Source organism: Eutrigla gurnardus, assembly GCF_963514095.1.
Source record: "Eutrigla gurnardus genome assembly, chromosome: 2".
Taxonomy (NCBI): Eukaryota; Metazoa; Chordata; class Actinopteri; order Perciformes; family Triglidae; genus Eutrigla; species Eutrigla gurnardus.
This window is the reverse complement of record NC_139916.1, coordinates 18,248,077-18,273,203: the sequence shown is the minus strand read 5'-3', so window position 1 is coordinate 18,273,203 and position 25,127 is coordinate 18,248,077. Positions and strand designations below refer to the sequence as shown.

General features: G+C 45.3%; 2 protein-coding genes across 3 annotated transcripts in view; one reads left to right on the top strand and one right to left on the bottom strand.

Annotated features, from left to right (window-relative positions):
- The window catches only part of LOC311020012 (low-density lipoprotein receptor-related protein 1-like), an 84,728-nt gene that overhangs the window by 18,703 nt on the left and 40,898 nt on the right, over window positions 1–25,127 (bottom strand). For both annotated transcript variants that reach the window (XM_084019738.1, XM_084019739.1), the window contains exons 11-41: window positions 21,770–22,006; window positions 21,192–21,372; window positions 19,928–20,153; window positions 19,301–19,490; window positions 19,033–19,158; window positions 18,115–18,255; window positions 17,348–17,473; window positions 17,145–17,261; window positions 16,961–17,041; window positions 15,805–15,972; window positions 14,215–14,397; window positions 13,929–14,126; window positions 13,545–13,793; window positions 12,464–12,661; window positions 10,845–11,049; window positions 10,515–10,679; window positions 10,167–10,411; window positions 9,926–10,057; window positions 8,841–9,068; window positions 8,313–8,487; window positions 6,693–6,787; window positions 6,443–6,592; window positions 6,131–6,271; window positions 5,819–5,944; window positions 5,572–5,703; window positions 5,303–5,437; window positions 4,839–4,968; window positions 4,584–4,710; window positions 4,327–4,478; window positions 4,081–4,205; window positions 3,549–3,923 (exon numbers count right to left, since the gene is read on the bottom strand). In XM_084019738.1, the coding sequence (XP_083875864.1) occupies window positions 3,549–3,923; window positions 4,081–4,205; window positions 4,327–4,478; window positions 4,584–4,710; window positions 4,839–4,968; window positions 5,303–5,437; window positions 5,572–5,703; window positions 5,819–5,944; window positions 6,131–6,271; window positions 6,443–6,592; window positions 6,693–6,787; window positions 8,313–8,487; window positions 8,841–9,068; window positions 9,926–10,057; window positions 10,167–10,411; window positions 10,515–10,679; window positions 10,845–11,049; window positions 12,464–12,661; window positions 13,545–13,793; window positions 13,929–14,126; window positions 14,215–14,397; window positions 15,805–15,972; window positions 16,961–17,041; window positions 17,145–17,261; window positions 17,348–17,473; window positions 18,115–18,255; window positions 19,033–19,158; window positions 19,301–19,490; window positions 19,928–20,153; window positions 21,192–21,372; window positions 21,770–22,006 (5,259 nt within the window). The remainder of the gene's footprint in view (window positions 1–3,548; window positions 3,924–4,080; window positions 4,206–4,326; window positions 4,479–4,583; window positions 4,711–4,838; window positions 4,969–5,302; window positions 5,438–5,571; window positions 5,704–5,818; window positions 5,945–6,130; window positions 6,272–6,442; window positions 6,593–6,692; window positions 6,788–8,312; window positions 8,488–8,840; window positions 9,069–9,925; window positions 10,058–10,166; window positions 10,412–10,514; window positions 10,680–10,844; window positions 11,050–12,463; window positions 12,662–13,544; window positions 13,794–13,928; window positions 14,127–14,214; window positions 14,398–15,804; window positions 15,973–16,960; window positions 17,042–17,144; window positions 17,262–17,347; window positions 17,474–18,114; window positions 18,256–19,032; window positions 19,159–19,300; window positions 19,491–19,927; window positions 20,154–21,191; window positions 21,373–21,769; window positions 22,007–25,127) is intronic.
- LOC311020028 (somatostatin receptor type 5-like) lies at window positions 1,217–3,538 on the top strand. Its single transcript, XM_084019775.1, has 2 exons — window positions 1,217–1,621; window positions 1,834–3,538. Exon 2 carries the CDS (start codon window positions 1,902–1,904, stop codon window positions 2,925–2,927), a length of 1,026 nt encoding a protein of 341 aa, XP_083875901.1. The 5' UTR covers window positions 1,217–1,621; window positions 1,834–1,901; the 3' UTR covers window positions 2,928–3,538.

Below are 25,127 nucleotides of genomic sequence, written 5' to 3'. Positions count from 1 at the left end.
AGCACAGTGTGATTCAAGGCTTTTATCCAGCAAATAGCTCACTAAAAAGGTCACAATAACAGTTGCCGCCTAGTGTATTACTTTCCATCGCACTGCATCATCAACAGATGAGAAGTAAAAAGTCTGTTTTTTTTCTTTCTGCTCCACAGCCTTGAAATGACTAAGAGGTTACGAGCTGCTCGCCAGCACTGAGGCCAGAGGACAGGCAAGAGTCAGCCAAGATGGAGGAACACAACGTTCTGCAGCGGCCGATAGAGAAACAGAACATATACACACACAAACACACACACAGTGTACTTTTGAAAAACACACATTATAGCATTTCGATGCCAAATAATTGGTAATTGTTGTCCTCTTGTTACTGTTACTGCAGTGGAGCAGTGAGGGTCTAAAGAGTGCAGCAGCCTTTTCCAGGTCTGGGTATGTTCAGCTTGGGGATAGAGGATCAGTGAGCTTCACCACCAGGTGGGACACTTAACACTACACCTCAACATCTCCGGTGCAATGCCGCGGAGATGAATCAACGTTTGTCCGGCTCGTGCTACCCTGTGAATGAAGCAAAGCAACTGGAGCGCTGAGTGAAGGCATGGAACGCAAAAACAACTCCCCTCGTGCTCATAAATCAATGTCCTAAAAATCGAGATACATGGAATCCATTCGCCCCCATTTCCTCTTTCTTTGGGGCTGTTAATGAATTATTAATCTCTGGCCTGCAGCACACTCTTCCCAAATTCTTGCATTTCAGTTCTGTTTATCTTGACATTGTTGACCTAAGCCTATTTGGGTTCCTGTCCATTTATTATTTGTTGTTAACGATAATGCAGATGAGCTGAATTTACGGCTCTTGAGCTCATCTGGTAATACTGATAGTTCTTTACTGCAGTTATCTGAAATGGGTGTGATGGCAGTTCAGTGTTTGCTATCGGACCGGCGGTCAATAATTACCCTGATTTCACAAGTCAAGCAATATATCACTCTCTATATGTGTATGTGCCTTACTGTGTATGTTCTGTATATGTGGTATGTGCAGGGATGCAACTTGTAGAAAATGGACAGATCCTTTCAGAAAATGATAGATAAACAATGGAAGTTGGGAAATAAAAACCTATATGTGGCCCCATTAGGCCCTCCCACAGAGAGCAGGCCAGCCCATCTCTCCCCTGCTCTATGATAATCAGTCCAGAGTTCACCTGCCGTTCTCTCCCTTTCATCCTCTCTTACTGTCGAGCTATTCACCCCTTTCTCTTCCTCTGCTAGAATTGTGGTTCTCAGACGATCTGTTCCTTTGGAGGCAGGAGTGTGGCTGATTGTGGATTTCTGCGCACCGGCTTGATTGAGATGTCATGTGGAGTAGGTGCTGCTCCGAGGGGACAGGAAATCACACAGCATTTAGCCCTAAACACTTGGACGCTCTTAACCAGAGATGGAAGGAAAGCCAGAAGCTAAGAAATCAGGGCTGCGTTGACTTCAATGGAGGGATCTGAGGTGATTCCACTCACTTTTCCGTCCCCCAGACGAGGTGGAGCTGATTGTGAGGACTGGAGAGGTTTGATTCACATACAGCTCCTTGGAAAGCAGCTTGAACTCGGACTGTGAAATCGGTCATGGATCCATTTTAAAGGTAGTGCCGTTTCATAATGTTAGAGGGGAAATTAATGTAGATGTCTGTGTGCTTATATTCATGTCACATCACATCCACATTCAGCGTTTTATTGGTCAGTTTTACCATCAACCTTTAGGGAAGTAACTGGACGTCAGCATTCTGTTATTTCTGAGGAGTAAACTGCTATCGACCGACAGTAAGAAATATGACTAATCATTTATTATCAGTAGTTTTATGACCATCTTGAGAATATTTGACGCAACCAAAAGCTAACAGTGGCAACGTGACTGAAGACAGGATGCTGCTGTGGAACTCTACAGGTTCGGATGATCTGCTGGGGAACACCAGTGACACTGGGCTGGGCAGTGTGGAGCAGGTCCTAGTCCCAGTATTAGATGTACTAATCCTGGTGCTGGGAGTTGGCGGGCACACCATGGTGATGGTGATCCTGTGTGGAAGGCGGAGAAGTGGACATGTTGGACGGTCCCCACAAAGCTCCATGACGGGCACGGGAACTGACGTCCTCCTGCTGGCTCTGAGCTCTGCGGACCTGCTGTTGCTCTCCATGCTTCCCTTCCACACGGCTGCCATAGCCATGCAGCGATGGCCGTTCGGAGACTTCATGTGTCGTCTGGTGGGCTTCTTGGGATCGGCCTGCTCATCGGCTAGCGCCTTCACGCTGGCCGTACTGGCCGTGTCTCGCTATCTGACCGTGGTCCAGCCTGCGAGGGCCTTCAGACTCCTCTCCCCTAAACGGGTCTCTATAGCTGCTGCACTCCTCTGGGTCGCTGCCTGCTGCCTGGCTACCCCCCAGCTGGTTTTCCGCTATGTTGGAACCCCACACAGAGCTCCCGATGGCCACGCTTGCTTTGCTTTCCGGTCCAACAGTGATCAGCTGATCTATGGATTGTTTTTCTTCCTCATGGCCTTCTTGCTTCCACTGGTCACCATTGCGGTGGCGTACGGCAGCATCTACGTGTTCCTGTGGGGGACGCGGCACGCAAGCAGGGCCCCCCAAGTAGAGCGCTACCAGAAGAAAGTGACCCAGACCTCGGCCATGCTGGTGCTGGCTTTTACGCTGTGCTGGCTGCCGTCCTACGGCCTGACACTTGCCTTATTGGCGGGTAAAAACTCAGGGGCCACTGGAGCCTCGCCACGCTATGGCCCCTTCAGCATATTTGCACGCCTCATGGCGACCTCGTCTACGGTGGTGAACCCTATCCTCTATGTACTGATGTCCCAAAAGTTCAGACAAGACTTACTGAGTTTGTTCAAGAGGGGAGGGCAGAGAGCCAGTGATGATGTGGCGATGGCTGCTGCCTGACAGTATTACTACGAACAACTAGCTTGATAAAACTGACACACAAATAACGGCCCCTTAAAGACTCATGAGAAAAATGGAGACGCGAGGAAAGTCTACTTAACAAGGCAAAACAACAGCACTCACAACAGCAGGCAACATTCAACATCGTTGCCACTGAACTACATTCACTGGTAGCCTGGATATTGTACAAGAAGATCAAACCAGCACGCTCCACAGGGACGGTGGGGGGAAAACAATCCTGGATCACGACTTGCTTGTAAAAGAGTTGAAAGTAAAGGCTCTTTGGTGAAACATTAACAATGCACCTGTGTTTTGTCCTGCTGCGATAAGGTGGATCTGTGGGCCAGTTTGTGCTTATACAATTCTGTTCTCAAAGCTTTCCTTTTGTTTCTAGTTTGGCTGCAACTTCAGGATACAAGTTTCCTGGTTGTGTTTAGATCACTGGCAGTATTTAGGAAAACTCCAGCGGTTGATGTTTACAACTAAGGTTCCTTGTTATTCACCAAAAAAGTGGAGTTACCAGAAATAAATTACTTGCTCATAGGAGGGGGGACACATTGTATAAACTGGGGCTTATGCTGGGTGGAGGAACAAGAAGCTGTTAGAATGAGAAATACTCACTCTCTACCACAGTCTTGCGGTCAGATCCGTCATCACTGATCTGCTGGATGTTGCCAAAATGGATGTCGCTGAAGAAAATACGGTTAGCTCCCTTTCCTCCACCTCCTCTGTAATCAAAGGTTAGTGCAATGACGTTCTTCATGTGCTCGGGGTCCTCGAATGGTTTGATAGGCGCATTCAGGTTGTTTTCATCCGACAGGTGGACACTCTTTAGGATGGTGCGCTCCGAGTAAAGCAGGTAGCCGTCATAGTCGCGGCAGCTGCAGCCGTCTTCAGCCAGCATGCCATGGGCGCAGGCGCATGTCCGCTGTCCGTTGCCACGGAAAAGACAAAGCTGCTGGCACCCGCCATTTTTGTCCTTGCACACATTAGTTCCTGTACACAGACGTGAAAATCTATTAAATTAAAATGTGACATTTCCAAAGAATTTAATTAATTGCTTTTATAAAAATACAAATTATTTGAAGAATGGTAATCTTTTGCATGTAAAGGAGGCCTTTTAAAATGTAAAAATAATCCCCCTGGCGCTTACCTTGCTGCCTGGCCCTGTTGAAAACCTTGATGTCTTTGAGCTGTACACCGATACCTGTCCTCAGAGACACAGACTCTGTGGCATTGTCCTTGTTGCCTCTCTTGATAGAGCCATTAGCATGCGTCCTTGTTTGAAAAAAAACCCCAGAAAGTAAACAAAATTAGGCTCGCAGATGAGTAAAATATTACGAGTGAATACCACTCACACACACTCCGTTAGTGACAAATGAGTGGGGTTGTGTCTGACCTGTCACTCCAGTAGATGTAGCTCTCAAACACAGAGACAGAGAACATGTCCATGTTGTTGTTGGCCAGCACCACTTCCCTGTTCTCTCCCGTCTCCAGGTTGATGCGCTCAATCTTATCCGTCCTGGCATCACACCAGTACAGCAGACTCTCCTACGTGCACGCAGACAGTAATGGTTGAGATAATGTGATGACGCAGTGCTCACTGTCTGCACTGACATAGTGATATAAATACAAGAACGGCCTATTTTACTGCACCTCATAGTCAATGGAGATACCGTTGGGCCAGCTGATACTGGCGTTGACCAGGACAGCCCTCTGAGTGCCATCCAGACGAGACCGTTCTATACGTGGGTATTGGCCCCACTCGGTCCAGAACAGGTAACTACACACACACACACACACACACACACAGCACAGAGAGAACTTCCTCAGTAATCAATAATGAGAGAGATTACACAAGCAGAAGCTGCAGACAGCGACATTAGTAATTGGTGTGTTGTTTCCTCTCACCCTTTGGCAGGGTGGACGGTGATGGCGCGAGGCTTGTCGAGGCCCTGGGAGATCACCACGTAGCGGAAAGAGCCGTTCAGTCTGGCCACCTCGATCACATCAAAGCCCTGGTCTGTCCAGTAGATGTTTCCTGTAGAGGGCGAAGGAGAAACGGTGATGCTCCGGCCCTGTCTGACCTCCTTTCTGACACATAAAGTGACTTTCATTGTCGGATTTAAGAAATAAATCAGTTTTTTTCACAGTTGAAATGTCTCTTTTGTTTGTTCTATTCTTTGTATCTCATGCTTGTTTTCTCAATCCAGCTTGCTTTAAATCCACCCTCCTTACTACTGAGTGGTAAAAGACAAACAAAGATGATATATACTACTAGCAAAAGTAAAACAGTTTATCAGTATGTATGATTGATGCTGTTTCCACAGTTGTGGTCATGTACACTATGTTATGTTATCTGAGGTGTCTCTCACCTGCTATCCAGTCCACAGCAATGCCCTCCACCCTGCCGATGCCGTTGGTGACTACGTCCTCTCTCCAGGTCTGGTCTCTCTTGGCCCTGCTAATGGTGCTCAGGCCCATGTCCACCCAGTAGATAGTGTCATTGTCTGTGAAAACAAGTGACAAATGGACTGAACAGAACTTTCCTACATCCTCAAACATTAACACATACTAAGTGTAGTGGTAAATTAAGCTGTTACTTCACCTAAGTGACATATATTATGTTGTAAAAAAGTTTTACCAGCGTGGAAATCTATGCCCACAGCCAGGGATGTGCCTGACACCGGTACCAGGGCGTCAGACTTGTCTGATGGGTCCAAAGGAATACCACGTATGCCTTCATGCACAGAGTACAGCAGGAAAGAGCCAACACCTGCAGCAAACAAATACATCTCCCATGTTTTGAGTTGCATCACACCTTTATCATCATCATCAAATCTTGAATCTAAATTTGGCAAGAAAACACTGCGTGCATTAATGTGTTGTACCCTCGCAAGACTGCTGCCCTGTGCGCAGGCTGTAACCCGCAGTACACATGCAGGCTCTGGTGGTCGGGGAGGTGGGGAGACACAGCTGGGAACAGTCTCCATTGTTATTACTGCAGAGATTGGTTCCTGGGAACACAAAAGCATGAGAATAAATACACAAAACAAATCAAAGAGGGTTTACGGAGACATAAACAGATGTGCTTTGGCGTAGATAAACAGGCTTCATGCAGCAAACAAAACAGACCTTCAATGAGATAAGGACATATTTTCATTTCTAAGTAATTCAACCAAACAAAAAAGCCAGCCCTGCACCTTGCTGCACAGTTTCATTGTAGATTTTCATGTGCATCATGGGGGACGTGCTGTTCCGCAGGACTTTCCAGTTGCCACCGTCCTTCTTGTCACAGGTTCCTATCTGGTCTGTTCCTTGGTCCGCCCACCACAACTTTTCACCTAAAGGATACAACAGACAGCAGGATGAACACTCTCCATGAGAACCAGCTCCAACACTGGAACAACAGGCAACCTCAACTTCCAACACAGTCAAGTCATCGTATGGCATGGGTGAGCCTTCTCTTACTATGTTATAAACCGGCTGAAATAAATGTTTTTTTGGACACGTACCCATGATGGCCAGAGCAGTGGCCTTGGTCAGTTTGCCCTTTACCCCCTCAAGCACTTCCAATCCAGAGCCGTCCAGTTTACAGCGGTTGATGGTGCCGTTTCCTGAGCTGATCCAGTACAGCTGCTCAGTGTCAAAGTCAATGGAGAGACCTGGTAAACAAAGGGAGAGTTGATGTGCAATGACGTGCCCTGACACTAGGGAGTGCTGTCTCTCATGCAGTCACCCAAACAGTTCCAGCGTGTCACTCACCAACAGGGCCTTTCTGGCCAGTGAAGAGGACACTGCGGTTGTTGCCGTCTGTGTTGGCTATGCTGATGTTGTCCCCATCTGTCCAGTAGAGTTTCCTAAAAGAGGCAGGAAGAGACTCATTCATAAACCATAACTAACTAAACATAGTAATCCTCATAATACAAATCTCATTTTATCAGTGTATGGCACAACTGCAGGGGCTTAATACATTATTTGAACTTCCTGGCGTACTGAAGCCACTCCACCTCACATCTCTTCTCTCATTTAAGTCTCAAATACATCTTACAACTACAGCACACATTCCAATAATTTCTTAACCTTAGAAATGCCATATGTACACACTGATTCTGGCAGGACTGGTTTGATTTGAATCTGAATTGCAAAAATAAAGCTATGGGGATTCAATTGAGCAATCCGTTGCAGTTTAGCAACTGAAAAATAACCTCTGGCTCGTCATTGCCTTCAACTTCCAAGCTTGTTCTCACTGAACTGGTGCATCTGGAGAATCCAGGACAATAATGGTGTGCCACTGTGTTTAGACTGCGTGTTATCTAACGGTATCTATCCTCTCCCATCACATACTTCCTGTAAAATCCCACCACACCCTTCACTTGTTTGTGAAAATGCCTTTAAATAAAGTTTCTGCAGCATTTGAATCTCATGTTATTTTGCGCACACACACACACACACACACACACACACACACACACACACACACACATACACATACACATACACACACACACACACACACACACACACACACAGTTTGAGTTTGTCCCTCCCCAACTCTCTTCGTCCCCACCCACTCCTGGATGCATTCTGGGCAGTGTGTTTGTGTGCCAGAAAGAGGAGACAGCCCCAGCATATGGATCCAGCATCTGCTTCTCATTTTCCCCCATGCCAACAATGCTCAGATCGGAAACATTCCTCCACTGAAGTAGGCTCAGTCTTTGGAACGGAGGACAGAGTACACAAAAAAACACAAGGAGGCAGAGACATTTCTTAAGAAAATATCCTCTCTTCATCCACCTCAAATACTCAAAGGCACACATATTCCTCCAGGGCAGAACTAAATATATAAATACAGATGGTCTGTGTCTGCTTTGGGGACAGAGGCCAGGTTCTGTTTGGGGAGCTGAGGGGGATGAGGTTTCGAGGGGGGAAGAAAGGAGGGGGAAAAAATGGACATTCGCTAAACAAGACTGGAGGGGACAGGATGTAAGATAAACACTGGAACAGAAATAGCGTCAGATAGCCACAGAGACACTGGCATTAAATAATTCATAGATAGCATATCGGAGTGCAGAAGCTTTCTTTCAAAAATAGAAACGTAGCAAGATGGAGAAAGACAGCAACAGTGGCGAAAGATGACATTGGGGGAGAGAAATTCCAATCACTTCCTGAGTGAAGAAACCGTCAAGAGGTCAGTGACCATCCATACTGAACGACTCTGCCTGCTATCGCTGACTGCAAACAGAGGGGAGCCTTGACAGCCAGACATAGCCCGAGTATGTTCGACTGTGTGCCCGCACTTCAGTGTGCGTGTTGTGGGTTAAAGGTGAAATCAGGAGGGTGTCAGAGAACACTTTCAGAAAGCTTCATTTGAGCGTGACCAACCCCAGTATCGGATGCAGCACCAGACAGTGTGGTTTGTCGAGGCCCTGGATGACAGCGTTTTTGAAGGAGCCGTCCAGTCTGGCAACATTAATCTGTTTTTTATTGGCATCATAACTGGTCCAGAAGAGGTTCCTGGACACCCAGTCGACAGCCAGGCCGTGAGCGTTGGGCAGATCTGAAGAAAGATAAACAACACACAGACGGAGATGAATTAACCTTCTCGGTCAATGTTTCCAGGAGACTCATTTTAAAAATGTGAGCCAAGTATAAGCCTCTTAGACATGCACTTGATGGCTACACATGATATTATGCTTATGCTATTATAATATGTCAGGCAAAAGATAATCATTCATAATTAATAAGAATCATTAATAGTGCAATTCTTCTTTTTTCCCCTCACTTTCTATTACCAGGAGCATCGAGAAACCCAACTCTTTAAATCACATTTACATAACTTCCAAGTGAATACTATGAAAAACAATCAGCCTTGAGTCTGGTGTGTATTCTATTGCGTTGCCTCCTCCGTACCAGCAGAGACCACAGTCTCGACTCCAGTGCCGTTGATGAAAGCTCTCTTGATGGTCTGCGTGCGGACGTCGGACCAGTAGATGCGGTGCTCCAGAGCATCGTAGTCCACCACAGTTACGTTGTCGATGTCCGGCACCGTGAAGGATATGATGTAGTTGTAGTAAGGGTTGTCGATGTCCACTCCTCTGATCTCAATCTGCCGAGCGTACAGCAGGAACTGACGGGACTCTGTAGAGCGGAGAACACACATCGTCATACATCCTTCAGTAACTCCCAAAACCTTCATCGTTCAGTGAGGGGTAATCAGGAGATAAATGCAGCTTCAGTCAAAAGTCAAATGCATGAGCGCCCTCAAATGCTAGTGTTACGGGGGATAGGTGGCTGCAGCATGGATGGGTGCATCTGCGCATCATTCCTGCCACTTGAACAAACAGTTCATCTATTTGGGTCTTTGACTCTAACGATTGTGTCTGGCTGGCTTACTCGACAGCACAGCCAGGACGGCGAGAGTGAATTCAATCAGTGCAGAGACATCACAATCGCTTCGCTCACGACACTCCTATCATCATCTAACCGTCTGCAGCTTAAATGATAGACAGAAAGGGAGCAAAAGAGACTGAGAGACGGCGAGAGTAATGACAGTGTCGGGCCTGTGTTGGCCGGGCCAGACTAGGAGGTGGATGTGGAGGGGTTGTGGCTGATGCCTGCATCAGACAGAATGGGGCGCTCCATTCCATTACCTCTGAAGATAATAGAAAGTGCTGCCCTGAATACTAAACTCAACACACTGAATAAACAGGCCCGCTCTCGCTTTTCATGGACGGACACTTCAATGCGCTCTAAAGCTGTTGCAGCAATAGTACCTCAAAGTGAAAAAAAGTCTACATTGTTTAATCCTCTCTCTCTCACACACACACACAAACACACACACACGGAAACAAACAATTCTGTGAGGACGGGGATAACACCGTGGCATTCGACTTGTCAAGACAAGCAGAGAGGAAAATTGTGGGCTAGCTCATAGGGGAATGAAAGAGTTTTCCCCACAGTAAGTGCATTTGTGTACGACGTGTGTTCACACTTACCGTAGCAAGTGCGTTTGTCAGGGCTGAGCTTCATGAGGTGAGGGCAGGCACACGAGAAGGTCTGGTTGTAGTTGATGAGACACAGGTGAGAGCAGGGCTCCTTGCCATCTTTAGCAGCACACGGGTTCGGAGCTAATGAGAAGTGTGTATGGGGAAAATAATTCAGAAAGTGTACTTAAAACATCTCATAAAAGTTGCCGCTCTAATAATTCGACAATATGGGTATGTTCGTGTTTCTCACCCTGCGGCTGTCTGGACGGATGGTAGACCTGAAGGTCAAAAGGTTGCGTGTTGGTTCTCTGGACCACGGTGACGTTGCTTCCTGTCCATTTGTTTGCCTTTGCCAGCGTGTTGGTCCTCCAGTCTGTCCAGTAAACCTCACCGCCGTACATAGTGACGGCGAAGGGATGCGACAGATACTCATGTCCCCTCAGAACCTCGATCAGTCCAGAACCGTCATACTTGGCTGAATAAATGGCATCAGACCTGCACAGAGGACAACGGTTCAGTTCCTTTTCAGAGTATGACTGAAAGACAGTATCACAGTGTGTTTGTGTGAGTGGATTCGTGTCTGTGCCCTTTTTATGACCTGGCATCGATCCAGAGGATACGGCGCTCTAGATAATCCACCGTGAGTCCGTTTGGCCAGCCTCCATTGCCAGTTTCCTTATGGATGGTCTTCCTGCCTTCTCCACTCATGGATGCAGCTTCAATCCTGGGCAAGCTGGCGTCCCAGTCTGTCCAGAAGAGGATCCTGCAACACCATGCCACAACACACATTAGTTAAAAGATTATGTTGCAGTAAATTCAGGATTCGTGTGCAAAGGAAGCTCCACAATAACCAAAACATTCACTCTTTAATACCGGCACCATTTGTTGTAAATGTGTTTGGCGTCAGAAGGAGGTACAGTAAGCATACCCATCCCGGGGATCCAGGGCGATGGCTCTCGGGTGCTCCACCTCGCCAGCCAGCAGAGTCGTCCTCATGGTGCCATCCAACTTGGCCACCTCTATCTGATCCAGGTTGCTTTCCACCCAGTAAATGTTTCCTGCTATCCAGTCCACTGCCAAGCCCTCGGGGGTAGCCAGCCCGTACTGGATGACCACATCGAAGCTGGTTAAAGCTACGAAGACGGATAAATGGAATAAATATGTTTTGTTCTTTATGTCTTTTAATCTTTCTTACCTGACTTGAAGATATGGCATATTACTCGTTCTCTTTACCAAAGAGGACTACAATGGAAATTTAATCATTAAACATGACATTAAGTTGATATAGTAAAGGATAAATACACCTTTGACTGTTATTGTCTGAAATAAATATGAAGCAGGGTGCTGTTGTAGCGTCCATCTTTTTTTAAAACTGTTATAGACCACTCTGTTCTAATCATATTTCATCTTTCTACTCAATAAAATACATATTCCTTCAGGGGCACTAAGGTTTTCTTAATTAATTCACACAGAATCTGAATGTACAGATAAAGGCTTCGAAGGCTGGGATTTCCTGATGGCAACATTTCAGATTAAGATGTAACCCGAGGCACTGATCTGCTTTGCCTCAAGTATTTACAAATTACATTAATGTAATCAAGCTATTTGGATTCAAAGCTAACATTGCCTCACAGTCTGTAATTCCTTCAATCAAATGGTTAAATGCCATGTTCAAGAGGAAGAAACACGTCAGTACCATAAATGAAAACATAAACAAATAAAGAAGCCGCTCAGCGTTTTCCAGCTTCTTTCTATCCCTTTCATTTTCTGCAGGGTCCCTAATCAGAGGGACAGGTCTAATTATTAAGATGAGTCATTATCCCGCGTGAAGGAAAGCCTATTAGATATGCCAAGTAAATGTGGCACATAATAACCTCATGCACAGAAAAATACGTAAATGCAACTCAACTTAAGTGTAAACTTGCACTTGTATTTATTGCTGCTGCGGTGGCGATAGGCTTTTTGTCATTCCCAGTTGGGATCGACTGGTCTGGACTTAATCAAACCACATCAGAATTTCTACTCACAAGAAGCCATAGTAACCGACAGCGCAGCTTTAAATGCTGAAATCTTGTATGATTTACCAGATATTCTTGCCTGCTAGGCAGTGCCGCAAACATTTTAGCCAACTGAAATGTACAAGTACAAATGGTTTACCTCAAACAGACCCACTATATGTTTGTCCAGTGTTTAATACCATGTTAAGAGATGAAAAACCAATGACTGATAAAAGTCTCTCTAATCCAGTAAAACCAAATCCAATAACTTGCTGTTAACACTTTGTCTGATTTAGAATGTTCAACGCTCCAAATGTCTCTTCACTTTATGTTGTATTCATCAAATGTAATGAAATCCCCCAGATGTGCATGGAAGTAATATATATCTGCTGATGAAGACCATGTGGTGTGGCTGAAAGCTCTGGAAGAAATCCAGAAGCTGGACCTTAAATTTATATCAAAATGTAAATCATCTCTAAATACTGTATATTTAATCCTAGATGGTACAAAAAAAGGTCTTAAGCACATTAATTGTGTGGAAAATGCTCACCGCCATTCTCGGACAGCTTGCCACGATAGATCTTGTCCTCCACCACATCGGTCCAATAGAGGGCGCTCTGGCTGAGATGGAAGTCCAGGGCAATGGTGTTCCTCAGGCCCGGTACCAACACACTGAACTCTCCTTTATTCAGATCAATGCGGCGGATCTCGTGGCGGTTTGAGAAAATGATAAAGGGTTTGAAAGGATCTGTGGAGATCAACAAGAAAGGTCAGGGAAGAACAAAGCGGGTGGTAAAGGGTTAAAAAACCCTTGTTACTCAAAATGCTGCAGAGCAACTCTGCAGCACAGTGTGGAAAACATCACAACCATGTTCCACTGCGGTGAATGACTTGTCCAATGACAGAGGGGCTGTGTTGAAAGTGGCTCTAATCCTGGGTAATTAAAACGCAGCGTAAATAAGACGGGAGTTATCTGTACCTAACAGGCAGCCAGATGAATGACAGGGTGCTGGCGGATAGTCTCTAAGACCTGGCAGTGGAGAGCACAATCATAAATTCATGTTTCCTCATGGGCTAGTTGCTGCAGGGATAGAACTATATTCTTTATGTGGATGATAAAATTCTAAGCTGATTTACCGTGACTGAGCACTTCAGTCATCTTGCCCCTTCGCTGACTCAAACAAAAAGCTTATCTGTTCGTCACTTTATCCTTTAATATTTCAGATTCTTTCCTTTCATTAAATAATCATTACAGCTCAAAACAAATGCCCAGGTCTTCTTCTTTTGCTTTCTTAGTCTCATATTTGGGTGAACAGCATTTAACTCTTCCTCCTTTCTGTCTGCAGTGCTCTGTCTATTGTCCAAAGGAGTATCACGTTTGGCGTAATGAGTCTTCTTTAACCACAGGGTTCCTGCTTGGGCGGCCTCTCGTTTTGGTCGATCCCAAACCCACACGCTTCTTGATTCTGTAGTCTTGAACTCTGACAAAGTCCAGAACACGTTCACTTCCCCAGCTTCCTCCCTCACTGCACAGCTGCCATCGGTCAAATTCTTCACTGATGCCTCTTGCCTTTCCCTGATGCTTCACACCCACCACCTCCCTCTCATGTACCGCTTCCTCTGCCGCTTACCCGTGCTCTTGCAGTTCTCCATGTCAGGCTCCAGTTCCCAGCCTTCGTAACAAGAACATTTCACACTGAACTTGTCTTGTTCGCAGCGTTGACTGCACTTAAGGTGTTTGGCGCAGAAGCTCTGGATTTGACAGGTCTTGTTGTCGGGCCCTATCTCCATACCCAGTGGGCAGGAGCAGATCGGGGTGAACTCGCCGGGTGCGACTGTGCAGTTATGGCTGCAGTCGCCATTGTCCAGTGAACATATGTCTGCAAAACGGAGAGATACATCAAATAAGGACAGACACAAGAGACAGCTACACCAAACTGTTGCTAAAACCCTGGAGACATGATTTAAGATGCGTTCCCTGTACAAGAACGTGTCTGGCCGCTGTCGTCTCTTACCGCAGAGTTTCTCATCAGAGCCATCTGGGCAGTCATCAGTGCCATCACAACGTTTCTCTCCAGGCAGGCAGATGGTGGAGCCGTTGGCACACATATGTTGAGAGAGCTTACACACCAGCGTCTCACAGTTGTCTTCGTCTGAGTTGTCCTCACAGTCGCTGTCGCCGTCGCACACCCAGGCTTTGCTGATACAGCGCGCTACGGACAGAAGGCAGGTTTGCTTTAAAAAGAATGACTCAACCTGACTTTATGTGCTTCACATACATTTGAAGTCTGGTCTCCTCACCAGAGTCCCTGCAGCCAAACTTGACAGCCGGGTCACACATGTGCGTGACCCCCTCGCAGTTCTTCTCGTCGCTCAGGTCCATGCAGTCGGTGTCCCCGTCACAGCGCCAACGCAGGGGGATGCACAGGCCGTCCATCCGACACTGAAACTCATCTGTGTGACAACCTCCAGGGGGACGCGTGGCTGTGGAGAGAAAGATGCCACGGACTCTAAAAAATGACATTATCGTCAATCCTTGCCTGCTTTAATCAAATCAGGACACACAGCCTTGAGCGGAGACAATGTATGGCCTCAAAAGGCTGCGGAAACAAAAACTAATGAGCTGTTTGTTGGAAACCTGGATGGCAACAAGTCCAACAGGAAGGACTGAAGATTCAAGTATGCATTCAGAGGGTCATTGTTTTAGGCATAAACACCAGCTGCCAATTTATCATTTTTGTTATCCAATGTTGCTCTTGACAGCACATTCATAATACCGAATAGATAATTAGAAGAAGGCATATCTTGACAGTTGTTATATCACTAAACGGCTAGTGAGAGTTATTAGGTGCCATGGGTGGTACCCATTAGACTGGTGCCAGTGTGACTAATAGGGATCAGGGACCTGTTACGTCTACCGACTAAAATGTAAATACAAGCTATGAATATAGTGCCTAGTAGACTCCAGGGAATAAATGACAAAACAGTACAGAGATGCAACCATCCATCCATGGTAATAACGACCACCTGTCACAGCTGTGCTCCATAAATACTGTTAAAAAGGGCCGGTGGCTTTTTGTTTCTAAATAGTGACTTTTAACAGAATTAGCTTTTAACATATTCACATCCAGGTGTGCATAGCGATTATATCACATCATATTCATGGTGACTGCATGATATCATGTGATCTTGCTACAAAAAAAAAAAAACTGATTTGAGGTTTAATGCACCATAAAACCATCACAGGTAGTGTTTTATACATTTCATACACAGTTCAGTTATCTTAATTAGAGGGTAAGCATCCTCCTAGAGGTGTGCTGTATCAACAAGGAAGTCAACACCAACGCAAAACCAGCACGCTTTTGGAGCTGGTGTGGGATGAAAACAGGACTGTAGAAAGACTTATTATTAATATTAATAGAGGTGGGAGAAATAATCGATTCTATGATGCATCGCAATGCTTTGTTGAACGATTCTGCATCGATGCAGTTAAGTCTATAATCGATTGGGCAATCTTTCCACATTTTATATAAGTAATGTAGCACATGAACTGTATCATACAAATAGGAATTGGTTGAATTGGTTTAAAAGATTTGAAGGAAACATTTTCATTGCATTTAAATCCAAAATAAAGATGCTTCATGATGCATCGAGAATCGTTTAATAATCAATCCTGACCTTCTGAATCATAATTGAATCGTGAGGCGACTGAGGATTCCCACCACTAAGTATTAATAATACATGATTTTGTAGAAAACATGTCTCTTGACATTTTGATGAAAAGGAGTGATAAATAACCAAAAATGAACTCTGTAATTTTGAGAAGATGTCGCTTGCTCCAGTGTGGAGTTTCCAAACTGTCCCACTTGATCGGCAGGTTATTACACTGACCCTGATTGGTGCAGTTTGCGTGCGTCTCGTCGCTGTAGTCCCCACAGTCATTATCTCCATCACAGGTCCAGTAATCTGGGATGCAGCGGCCGCTGTTACACTTGAACTGAGCACTGGAGCAGGAGTGACTACAGCCGGCCTCGTCACTGTTGTCCCCGCAGTCGTTATCTGAAACACAAACACAGTCAAACAACACCCTCTCTCACATCATGAGGCACCCACAGCCTCAAAGGAAAAACTATATATATATATATTTACAAACACACATATACACATATATAATATTAAGTATGCAGAGTAATTGCATTTCTTTTTCACAGTGAAAACAATGGAATACAAATGAAATAGAATATGAGAGATGAGAGTAAAATAATGACAGAAACTGCATAGATCAGACCATGCACCACGAGGGAATGTACCGAGCACAGATACATTGAGCTTGGCAGCAGAGCATCAAAACTTAAGCAACTTTGACCCCCATACTAATGGGAAAGAGCAACCTAATTTATATCCTTTGGTGCTTTTTTATAGCATTTTAAAAAGGGACAGATGATCTACTTTGTGGTTTGATTGCTTTTTATCATTTAGCCTATCATTCTATTTTAATCAATTTACCAAATACATGAAATTAATTAATTTGACTACACTTTTCATGTTTGAATGATATATTACAGGATATCAAATGTAAGGTAACTTCAAATCTGTGTACAGAAAACTAAAGTAAACGAGGCACAGCAGTATTGGCCTCAGCTAGTGGCCATCAATTTGCAGAAAAGCAGCCCTAACTGTTTCTGAGCCAAGCTTGGACAGTCCTGTAGCTAGGCTAGCATTATGGCTGTTGTGGTGCATGTTGATCTATGCACTAACCGGTCAGGTTTGGACAATTCAACTCATCAGAGCCGTCCCCACAATCCTTTTCTGAAAGACAGAACCAACGGAAGACAGCAGAGTGGGCGAACGGCACAAAACGGGACAACAAAACCAACAACACAGAACAATGAAAGACAGCAGACACAGTAAAGCTAAAAACACACAAACATGACCAAAAAAATAAGAGTGGTGGCAAAACATGCACAGCTAATTTGTGACAAAGAAAGGTGAGGAGTTGTAACTGTAAATGGGCGAACAGGGGAAGCGGAGGAGAACAGCGGCTCACCATTATCACAGCGCCAGTTAATGTTGATGCAGCGTCCGTTGTTGCAGGTAAACTGGGTGAGGGGGAAACATGTGGGGTAGGCTGTGGACAAAACTAGAGTTTAGACGCTCAATGTTAAAATGCTCTTTAATAACCGCCATAAATCCCCCTACAGCTATAGACCAAACCACTGAAGTTGACCAACCACAGGAAGCAGGTTCATCTGACCGATCCCCGCAGTCATCGTCCAGGTCGCATGTCCAGGAAATAGGGATGCAGCGCCCACTGGCACACGAATACTGGTTAGGTGGGCAGGTACGAGCTAAAAGACAACACAGGGGAGTCCATGTCACATGTGAACGACAAAACCTCCTGATTTTGGTACGGGGAGCATGTTCCTATGTGTACCTGAGCAGGTGGTGTTCGATTCGTCCTCGTCGTTTCCGCAGTCGTTGTCCCCGTCGCACAGCCAACGCAGAGGGATGCAGCGGTTGTTCTTGCACTTAAATCTGTCCGTGGGGCAGGTGTGCTGGTCTGGATGGAAGAAAGGCGACATTGAAGGGCAAGAATGAGAAAAATGAGACACCATGTGGGGAGAAGCGTAGGGGGGATGGAAAGGTGAATGAGTGGAGAGACGCGAGTTGGAAAAGAGTTACAGAGAGAGAGAGAGAGAGAGAGAGAGAGAGAGAGAGAGAGAGAGAGAGAGAGAGAGAGAGAGAGAGAGAGAGAGTTACAGAGAGAGAGCAAATATTCAGGTTTGTGTTTTGGCAGGGCTTTTGTTTTGTCTGGATTGGAACAAGTCTGCACTTCAACTACAGACAGACAGACGGACAAGCAGGCAGAGAGCTTTTCCAGATCCACACACACACACACACACACACACACACACACACACACACACACACACACACACACACACACACAGACACAGACAGACACACACAGACACACACACACTAGATTCAGAGTCTGCGCTCTCATTTCATTCCGACATCAACAGGCTGTCAAATTCAGACGACTGCCGGAGGTCAGCCAACACAGTACCAACAGGAGGGGTAGGTGCCTTGAAACCACATTAGATTGGTTGTGTGTGTGTGTGTGTGTGTGTGTGTGTGTGTGTGTGTGTGTGTGTGTGTGTGTGTGTGTGTGTGTGTGTCTGTGTGTAAATCACTCACGGCACAGCTCGGGAGCCTCGTCGCTGTTGTCCAAACAGTCATTGTCTCCGTCACACTTCCAGCGCTCCTGGATACAGCGGTTGTTCTTACAAGCGAACTCCCCAGACTGGCACTGAGGAGGGGGTACGTAAGACGGGTTGGCTGCGGGGGGAGAAATAGAGGAAAAGGAGGAAGAAAAGGAATGTGTAAAATGAGGACATGAGTCAAAATACAGGTTTGAAAGACTAAAAACGCAGGGGATTTGTGGGGAAAATGCTCTTAAAAGGAAAGTAGAAATACATCAGTGGAAATCCACCTCACCTACAGTTGACTGAAGCTGAACTGACTAGTAATGCAGAAAAATCACGATATGTGGTACATAGGATGGACAAAATAACAAGAGAAAGCATTATTTGCTGGGAGCTTTTACAGTATTTAACAAAGACAAAAAATGGAACTTGTAGCACAATCATTGAAACCACTAACTCATGTGGCCTCTCTAGGTATGTAAACCATATGCTACTATAAACTACACACTGTTATCTAAATAAGACACATTATTCAAGCCTTAGCTTATAAAAAATGTTGGAGCAACTCTTAAAATAACAATGTTTTTGTGGCTTTGTATTTAATTCATTTTTACTTGTCATTTTGAGCAACGCAAAATACCAGGAACACCTCAAATATGCTAAGCTTAAAAAAACGCAGTTGCCTTACTGAGTTTGTATTGGACTGCATTACATTGTGCAAATGCAAGTGTTGTTGTGGCCCCAGTATGTCTACATTTGTTCAAGCAGTCACAACAAAACACAGTCAGAGTCACGCAGCTTGACTCATCCTGTCCAACATAATGGAAATAAAACCTTGTATGTGTAATGGAGCAAAATTAGTACCATGAGAAATACCCTTCCGTCTCACATTCACACACAAAGCATTTACCTTTGCAGCTGGTGTTGTCAGCTGGGTCTAATATTTGGTCCTCTGCACAGGCACACTGCCTGCCTTCTGGTATAGCCAGACACAGACTGCTGCAGCCGCCATTGTACACACGACACGCATTAGACCCTGAGGATGAACAACAATGAAAGGTTTCATGCAAACACAAATTAGCACTAATTATGCCTTGTGGAGTGTCTTTTGACAACAATTTAAGGTTTTATAATGGATTGACTGAAGAGTTATCTAGTTGTGATGCATTTCCAAGTACCTTGCTGCTGCTGAGCGTCGTACATGCGGATTTCAAAGATGGGCGGTCTCTCGTTGCGCAGCAGCGTGGTGGTGCCAGTGGTGGTGTCCAACTTGTAAATGCTTCCACTACGATACTCGTTCCAGAACAAGAAGTGTTTGTAGTGGCACAGACCAAAGGCGTGGTTCAGTTCCTGACCCTCATACACCGTCTGGTGATGTGAGACGAGTAACAAGGTTGTAAATTATGTTTTTAAAAAAAGAAATTCATGGTGATGATAAATTGTGACAGCCTTCCTTTACTTCCCATCAGTTAACATTTTAGTGACTTATTCTCCAAATCTAAAGGTAATGATTGCCTGGTTTTCAGAGTATATGAGTCAATATTTGAATTTAATTTATGACATTCATAACATTAAAACAGAATATTTAGCCACAAGTAGGATGGTATAAGGGCTCAAGACTATGAACTGATTTGTGATGGACCACCAACAGTCTTCTATTGCTTTAAAAACCCTTCCTTATTCCTGCAGCTCGCTTACAGCTCTTTAGACCCTGTCAGAATAATCCCTTGCCTCGATTCCTATTAACCACTCTGCCTCTAGACTGCAGTAAAATAATCCTGATGATGGCGAGCAAAAGTGCTGACCTTGCGCTCTGAGCTTGAGTTAAGGTAAACCATCTCAATGCGGTCGTAGAAGGCGTCCACCCAGTAGAGGATGCCCTGTGGGATGTCCAGGCTGAGACCGTTGGGCCACAGCACCGTTTTGCTGGTGAGAAACACGTTTCGGTTGGAGCCGTCCATCCAAGCCCGCTCAATTTTGCCTCGCTTGCTCTCTTTCGGGTCCTCCTCCCAGTCGGTCCAGTACATCCACCTGTGGGAGCAACCACAAACGCTGAATGGAATACGACAGCAAAACTTTCATTTGAAAGGATATCTTGAAGAATCTTTCGGCATTGACGGATGCGATGACATTATGTCTAGCTACCCTAAAGTGCGCAAAACCCATCAGAGCATCCAGCGAGGCGGCTTGGCGCTTTGCATAAGCAAACAAAGGCTTGTCACCAAGTACTCACCAGTCAATTTTCTTTGACAATGGCTGTCTACAACCCTGTCCAAAACTAGATTCCCCCCCCCCCCCCCCCCCCCCCCACTGGAATATGACTGACATTGGCATTAACATTTCATATTTCCCTCTCCATCTGTCTGCTTCTCTTCCTTTCATTTTCTGCAAATATTTCTCCTTCTCCTCCTTCTCCTCGCTGAGCCTGATTGATTACAGGCATTAGTGGAGGCGAGCGCCTTTCCCCTGGGAAGTTTGTGGACACACATCACCCTGTCGCTAGCAATCCAAAACGTGTGTGCCTGTTTATGAGCGTGTGCGTCTCCGGAGAGAGCACGGGAGGTCACATCAATAGGACACATCCACGCACAGCAAGATTAAGAGCCGTTTGAAAAAGTGTGAGAGACGTGGGTGTGTGCGTTAATAAGCTTGTGGAGGAAATCTACCGTGAAATGCACAAAAAGCTCCATCTGTTTTAATAAATAGCGCGGGACAGGTGAAATCAGAAGGGATGTTGCATTTCAGGGTGATAATGGGCAACAACACAGATGTGATGAAAAATGGTGAAAAATAATGAAATGCTCTCTGCTGGAAACTGTGAAGAGACACAGACGTGAAGAAAAAGAAAAGTAGTAGTAGTATTCAAACCGATAAACAGCTCATACACAAGAGTTAAGTGGAAGTGGGACAGAAGGAGAGGTGACAGAGAAACAAGTAGTCACCCAGCAAACCAACCACCCATCATTATCTCTCACTGCATTGTGCCTGGCCACAAGAAATAAGCACAACAAGTCATGCACATTCTCCATGAAACAGCCACCTATCACTCCATCCCTTTGTCTCCCTTACCCGTGCAGAGGATCTACTACAATGGCACGAGGGTGAGTCATTTTCCCCTCGATGAGGGTTTTGCGTGTTTGTGAAGCCTTTTCCAGACGAGCCACACTGATGGTTTTCTTAGGCCCATCATCTGTCCAGTACAAGTTGTCAGCCATCCAGTCCACAGCTATCCCCTCCACGGTGTGAATTCCTGAGACAAACACATACTGTTGGTGAGAAGCCAATTCCTGCAGCACTCAGAAAAACACTACTGACTGCAAAGTCTCTTCATAAGTGGACACATTTTTTTAATACTTTTTGATGTAAAACTTATTTTTATCACATAAACTCTTTATTGTTTTCCAAGTTTTCAAAAGCAGCAGGAAAGGTTAAACAAATAAATCATGTTTCTGTACATAAGATTTTGAGCTCATGCAATAATTTGATTATCCCCTCTTGTGAACCTGTGTATAATCTCATGCATGCATTTATCTACAAATGGGAGCCAAAATCCATACGTATAACTTGAATTTGTGTGTGCATATCTGACTTCAGCATCACCTGGGAAAGCGATCATTGTTGTTTCTCTTTAGCTTTCATTAGCCTACCTTCCTTCACAATGGTATCCCTTTCTGTTCCATCAATCTTCTGTCGCCCAATGATGTAGCTGGTAGCGTCGGCAAAGTATATGAACTCGCTCTCAGAGTGGAAGTCCAGAGCTCTTGGGTTCATCAGGTTCTCTATGGGGATCATGTATTCATCTGGTACCTTGGCATTCATATCCATGCCCCTGATGACCCCTGGGCGACCTTTACCGTAGACCAGGAAGAGCTCATGCTCGGGTTCTGCAGCAAAACAAGAAAACAAAGGTCTGTGAACTAAACTTCTTTTACCCCTTTTACCCATAACCAGTTAAAATCCGAAAATTGCTGACTCAAGACTGCTTTTTCCAAAATAATGTACATTTATAAAACAAGGAAATAACAAGCAAGACCACCAAAATCCCCAAATGGAAATCAAGTGATTTTCAATCAAGGAGAGAGGAGGGGAGGAGGGACACTTTACTGAAATTAATAGTGCCATTTTCAAGGATAGTATTTTGTCAGGAGGCCGATCAATATAATGCTATTATTGGTTGATAAAATATTAAAACACTTCTCTCAACAAACTGAATCAGACTAACGGCTTTATTGGGAGGTCAGCAGGGAGGCAGAGACTCAGACTAAGTTATGTGTTGGGGAGAACCACCTCCCTGATCCAACCTTGGCTGCCCTTCGTTTGAGGTCTATAGTGCTGAATGACTGTGGCTCCTGAGTTTTGATTTTCAGTTATGCTGGAGGCCTGCACAGATCAGTTGGGCCTGATCTACAGTGCAGTGGTTCATCAACCTTTTTTGTCAGACCTCCACAGCCCAATCAGACGGGCTGTTATACCTCCTCATCGACACAGCATTTGACCAAATACACTGATATGAATTCATTTTAAACTGTTTTTTAATAATTTAATTTATACAACAGAAGATATTAGTATACTCCAGTTTTCATACAAATGAACTGCCATCAATGGTCAACCCTCTGGGTTTTCTTTCATTACACCCCCTCCAAATCTGGGTCAACATACTTAACTTGGATCCCAAGTAGCACCAGGGCAGGAATGTTAGGGTTTCTAGCGTTTGTTGCTGGACATTGAAGCTTTGGTGGAGAAAACTGTATCTGACCAAGGGGATTCCTTTCGGAGTAATCCCTCCCCACTGAGAGGTTGTGGAAACAGACGCATCTCAAGATTCAAGATCAAGATTCACTTTATTGTGTCTCCCAGGGGAGAAATTTGTCTCGGTTTTGGGGTAATCTCTATTGGGGCGATGTGCAGCAGAGGTTAGAACACATACATGTGCGTGAGCTCATAGCAATATACACGACACTGCTGAATTTTCTCCCAGTGCTGAAGGACCGGTATGTTCTAATCCCGACAGACAGCACCTAGGCAGTGTATCATATCAATCATCAGTGCGGCACCAGGTCCAGGCAGGTTATGCAAGTGTGACAAAAGCTCCTTACTTGGGTATTTCCCCACTTCCTGAGCCTCAGGGCCATTCATCTCCCAGACACTCAGAACAGTGCAGCAGATGTTTTGTACTGCCAAGAGCCACCACAGAGAGACTGCAGACTCCACCTAGATGTAGTTGGATTGATTCAGAGCTGGTGCACCGGAAGTGGACATCCTTGCTTCAGAGACATCAATTCATTGTCTCCTCTGGTACTCCCTAATGGACAGGATGCCTTAGCTCACACTTGGCCCGCCTGCCGTCTGTATGCCTTCCCCAAAATTTGTGTGACACTGGACAGGGTCCGCCAGGGGGGCCACAAACTACTGCAAATAGCCCCTAACTGACCAGGGAGGCCATTGTTTCCAATGCTTCTGGAACTGCTTAGTGGGGAGCCATGGCAACTCCCAAGGAGAGACCAGACTTTTCCTCTCAGCTGGAGGGATGCACATGGCATCCACATCCGAATCGCCTTCAGCTGTGTTTCCTGACATCTTGTTACAATTCAGTAATCCACACACTGTGTTAAATTCTCCCTTCACTAGGTCTCTCTACGCTAATCCAAGAATCCTAATCCCCAGTGATTCACGACACATGGTGAGGTACCTGCTGCTCTGTGGCCATCATTCTGTGTTTCCTGTAGTCATTATTGAATGGCATGTGAGAGTAGACAACCACACACTATCTGGTTAGGCAGTTCTGATAGTGTACACACTCCACAGAGGTTTAGACCATCAAGACTCACTGTTGTGCAGTTGGTATTGAGTTCTTTGTGTCTGCCCACATTTGCACAGGACAGACAGAATTGAAATTGTTGTTTGCTAAGACAGCATTCCTGCTTCCTGTCAAATTGACAAAGCGTGTGGGTGAATTCCACGTTCCATCAGTCAGCCAGATGTGGAAGCGCTGGTACCCAGTTCCCTCACATGTAAACCAAGCCATCAAGTCATCGGCAGTCATGTCACAGGGCCTGTCTTATCTAGTGAGGGTAAATGTCAGAGTGCAGCTCTGAATGGGGTCTCTCAGCAAGATATCTGTGCTGCTGCAACTCACTACATCTGGCAGTCAGGAAGGATAAAATAGAATGAGTTACGAAATTAACTATGGTTCTATAGGGCGCCTGACAGCTCAGTCGGTAGCCCCATGTACCGAGGCTAAGTGCTCACTGCTGCCGCCTCCAGTTCGATTCCGACCGGCGGCCCTTTCTGTGTGGCGTCCCCCCCTTCACCCTTTACACTGTCCTATCTGAAAAAAGGCATAAACCCAACTATGGTTCTATTAATTCTGGATGACCACCAGAGGTTATAGTTTTGTACTGTAACATGCGACCTACATCATCACATGGTCACAGGTGACTTGATATAACGACTCGACCTGATTTATCTATTAGGTTCATTATTTCAACTGGCTCATCATTTTTAAACTAAGTAAAAACTAACTATTTAAACTATATTTTATTATTTATAGTTAGTTCAACCATGTATTTCTTTCTTTGTTTAAGCAAAGAAATAAAGCCCTGTTAGGTAAGCTTACAGCTTGGCTAGCAGCTGAGCTAACATCTTAGCTAACAGTGCTTTCTGCTTGCTAATTCATGACAGTTTCTTCTCTAAATATAAAATTTGTAATTAGTTTTAGTTGTACTACAGACTACTTGACATTTAAATATGTTTTTTTCTAATTACTTGAGCAAGTAACACAATGTGGCAACTGCAGAAGCCCCCGGGGGGTACAAGTACTGTCTATTGACAGATAACAGCTACTTCACTGTTAAGGCTGAGTTATGCTTCCGCGTCGACACAACGCAAGGGGGCTTGCAGACCCCTTACGTCCTTGCGGACCCCCCTTGCGTCAACGCAAGGGCCTGACGTGTGCCTCCCAAAAATCCTAGACGCGCGTCGAGGCGACGCAACACCAACGCAACG

What these genes read in the sequence shown, in the direction of transcription:
- LOC311020028 (XM_084019775.1), top strand. Translation starts at nt 1,902, where the DNA reads ATGCTGCTGTGGAACTCTACAGGTTCGGATGATCTGCTGGGGAACACC.